The 3,545-nt window shown below is 60.5% G+C and overlaps 1 protein-coding gene across 1 annotated transcript; it reads right to left on the reverse strand.

The window, feature by feature from the left end:
- Positions 1–1,385: 1,385 nt before the first annotated feature.
- CDKN1C (cyclin dependent kinase inhibitor 1C) lies at positions 1,386–3,148 on the reverse strand. Its single transcript, XM_015863925.2, has 3 exons — positions 2,461–3,148; positions 2,233–2,359; positions 1,386–2,134 (listed from the first exon to the last, which is right to left on the reverse strand). The coding sequence occupies exons 1-2, from the start codon at positions 2,933–2,935 to the stop codon at positions 2,238–2,240; spliced, it is 597 nt and encodes a 198-aa protein (XP_015719411.1). The 5' UTR covers positions 2,936–3,148; the 3' UTR covers positions 1,386–2,134; positions 2,233–2,237.
- Between the last annotated feature and the right edge of the window lie 397 nt (positions 3,149–3,545).

The raw sequence follows: 3,545 nt of genomic DNA on the forward strand, positions 1-3,545 counted from the left end.
TACTAATAAAGTAGTCTAGATTTAAAATGAACTTCATTGGATCGCTTTGAAACTATAGGCACATATGGTTCATAATTAGCTGGATATCTCTTATAGTTAAATGATTTTTTCCCTTCTCTTTCTCTCTCTCTCTGTCGCCCATTCGCATCAATAATAGAAGCAAACAAAGTTCCAATTGTTCCCTGTTGCGGGACATTATGTGCCTGAATAAATGGATGTTGGCTGTGTCTACATGGATTTGCCATATGGCTACAAAGGCCCGAAGAATAGGGGCAGTGTGCTTTGTGCCGAAGGCGGGCTGGGTGGAGCAGGCTGCGGGGCGGCCGCACACCTTCCCCGTGCCCGGCAGCTGGAGCCCCTACCATGCTACGGGCCCACCTCCACAGCGCAGGGATTTGGGAGCCGGGCACGGGGATTTCTTGGTGCGGAAAGTCCTATTATGAGCGGGGGGCTGGGACAATGGAGGTCCCAAAGGCACCTGCTTGCATGAAAGCCAGAGAAAAGCCCATAAATCCTGGAGGATCCAGCTGCCTCACTCCGGGCATTGTTGGCTTTCAGAAGGAAAGGGAAAAGCTATTTTTCTTTTTCAAAGAGGGGGGAAAATCGTGTTGAGGCCGCGGCCACAGACGCGGGCGCGTAAAATAATCCCGCTCTGATTAAGCGATCACGGAGCTGGAGGTAATCAATGTTACTTTTACAGCCGGGAGCGTTCCGCGGCCGTGACGGGGGGGGGCAGCGGCGAGCGCTGCGGGGACAGCCGGGGCGGGGACAACCCGGCCTCGGTCCCCCGGCTCCGCCCGGCGGTATCGGGGCACCGTGGCATGGAGCCACCCCACCTGCGGTCGGGGCTGCCCCACACCAAGTGCGTGCCCCCACCCCGCGAGCGTTCATGTTGCCTGGGGGCTGCTTTTTTTTGCCCTTTTCTGGCTTGTAGTGGTTGGGGGAGGAATAGGGGCTGGAAAGCAGTGCTGGGCTCGGGCGGGAAAGGGCTTTTCCCCGAGATGATGGAGAAGGCGTGCACCCGGAAGGGACCCCCAAGGGCACAGTCTGCCCTCCCCCCCATTAATGTGGGGCTGCCCCTCGGCCCAACTTGGGCCTCAGCTCTGGGGGAAGAGGGAATCGCGATGCAGAAAGACAAAACTCAAGTGTTTTCAGGCATGTGCGTTCCCCATCTCATTTTGTCATGGCCAGCAGCACTCTCGCTTGTTTGTAAGGGAAGAAGCCTTTTTCTTTCCCCCTCCAACTACAGCCCATACACCCCCACCCTGCTTTGCAGCCACACTGTCCCCCCAGCAGTTTGGTCACAGTGCGTGCAGGAGCATTGGAAGATGCAACCAACCTCCCCCCCGCCCCCTCCCCCCTGGGTAGCAGCACAGCACACAGCATTGCAAAGGTTCCTGGGATGTTTTTATTATTGGAGGTTGTGGTGTTATTGGCAATGGTAGTGATACAGTCGGGCTCAGGAACTATAGGAACTTGTCTTCAAGTACAGGGAACAGACTGCAGGGTTCATTACTACATCACGTGAAGGCCAAAACAAAAAACAAAACCAAAATCCGACTATAAAAATAAATTTACATTTTGTAAATAACAAAAGCAAATATAGTGCCCTCTGGCTTAACCAAAAGGGAAAAAAAAAGACTATTGAATGTCAACCAGTTATCCACATTTCTGACATAAATAGAAAATATAAGTTAGTATAACTCTTAGAAAACGTTTTGTACAAATATACACGTGCTTCTTTCCTCTTCTTTCTCCTTTTTTTTTCCTTTTTCTTCTTTTTTTGTTGCACTGAGAGATCAGCAGAGATTAAACATTTCCATATAAATGACTTGTTTGTTTTTGTTTTGTTTGTTTGTTTTTTCCTCCGTTAAAGCTTTACACTTCTGGCCAGTGTACTCACATTAGGCATAATACATTTCTGTACAGAACGTCACACATTGCACACTCGTACGCTAACACTGCTCCGTGCGCGGCCGCTCCCGGCGGGCGGGCGCTGCGGCTCCGACCCGACTCCGGCGGCGCTGCGGGGCCCGGACCGGGCGCGGTGCGGGGGGGTCCCGGCTGCCCACAACTCCGGGGCACGGCGCCTGCGGGCTACGCACCTCTCCCGTGGGTGCCGTAGTGCAAAAGGCTGAAGGGATAAAGAGGGAGTTAGAAGCGAGGGGACAGAGACGTGGACAAGGCTGTGTCCGCTCCTCCCCCTCCCTTTGGCTCCCTGGAGCTTCTCACCTGGCTCAGCGGAGCCGCTTGCGGGGGGTGTGCTCAGCCGGCACGGCGGCGGGGGGCTGCGGGCAGCCCACGGGTCGTTCGGCCGCCGATTTGGGCTCGGCCGGCCTTTTTCTCCGGGCGAAGAAATCTGGTGGAGAGGGACGGGGGGAGGGGGCCGTCAGCAGCCGCAAAGATTGCCCCGCGATGCCGCTACCCCCTCTCCCCCGCCCGGCCTCCCTACGCACGCACCTGTGATGCGGGTCGTGGGGCCGCTCCGCCGTGGCCGCAGTGCACGTCGGCGGGGCGCGGCGCGGTTCTCTCGGCTCAGGCGCGCCCCCGGCCCTCCCGGAGCCTTGGCGGCGGAGGATGCGGTATTGACGACGGACGGCGGGGCCGGGGAGGCACGGCGTAGGGGAACGCGGTGCCGGCCCACCTGCAGCGTCTCCCGGTAGAACGCGGGCACGGTGCCGCCCTCCACCTCCTCCCAGCGCAGGCGGCCGGGCCCGGGCAGCGGCGTGTCGGTGTGGAAGTTGTAGTCCCAGCGGCGCTGATCGTCCTCGCCCATCTCCCGCAAACGGCTCCGCAGCTCCCGGCCCAGCTCCTCGTGGTCCACCGGCCCGAATAAGCTCCTGCAGACGGCGCTGCGGCCGGGCACGGGCAGCGCCCGCAGAGCCGCCAGGCGCTCCGGGGCCGCTGCCGCACCCGAAAGGTGCACGTCGGACATCGCCACGGGGTGGGTGGGTGCGTGGCCGCCCGCCCCCGCCGCTCCCCTCGCCGCCCGTCCCGTCTCGTCCAGTCCGGCACCAAACACACTCCGGCCCTGCCTCCGCCTCTGAGCCCCTTCCCCCGGCTCCCGGCTTTTAAACCCCGCTCCCCGCGAGGACGAGCAAAACAACTATTAGCATAATAGTATTTCCCCGCCGCCGGCCCGCCGCGATTGGCGGGGACCCCCCCGCAGCCCCCCGGCCCCCAGCGGCAGCCCTCCTGCCCGCGCCCTCCATTGGCTGCGCCGGGCAGCGCCGCTCCGCCGCCGGCCGCATTGGCCCGGCCCGGCCCCGCCGCGGCCCGGGGGGGCGGCCCCGGCGCTGGCCCGGCCCCGGGGGGCGGCACGGAGCTCCCCGCCCGCCGCGTCCCCGCGCCTTTGTCTGCTAGCGGCCGCTGCTCCCTCCCCTGTACTCCTTTCCTCTCCTCTCTTCTCGGGGTTGCTTTCGGCCTCTCCCTCTCGCCTTCCCACCAGAGGTGTGCGTGTTTGGGGCGTCCTCACTGTTAGTTTTTATCCTTTCTTTCTCTCTCTGTTTTGTTTGTTTGTTTTGTCCTTCCTTTTTCCCTTGAGG

Source organism: Coturnix japonica, chromosome 5, assembly GCF_001577835.2.
Source record: "Coturnix japonica isolate 7356 chromosome 5, Coturnix japonica 2.1, whole genome shotgun sequence".
In the NCBI taxonomy this organism is placed as follows: domain Eukaryota; kingdom Metazoa; phylum Chordata; class Aves; order Galliformes; family Phasianidae; genus Coturnix; species Coturnix japonica.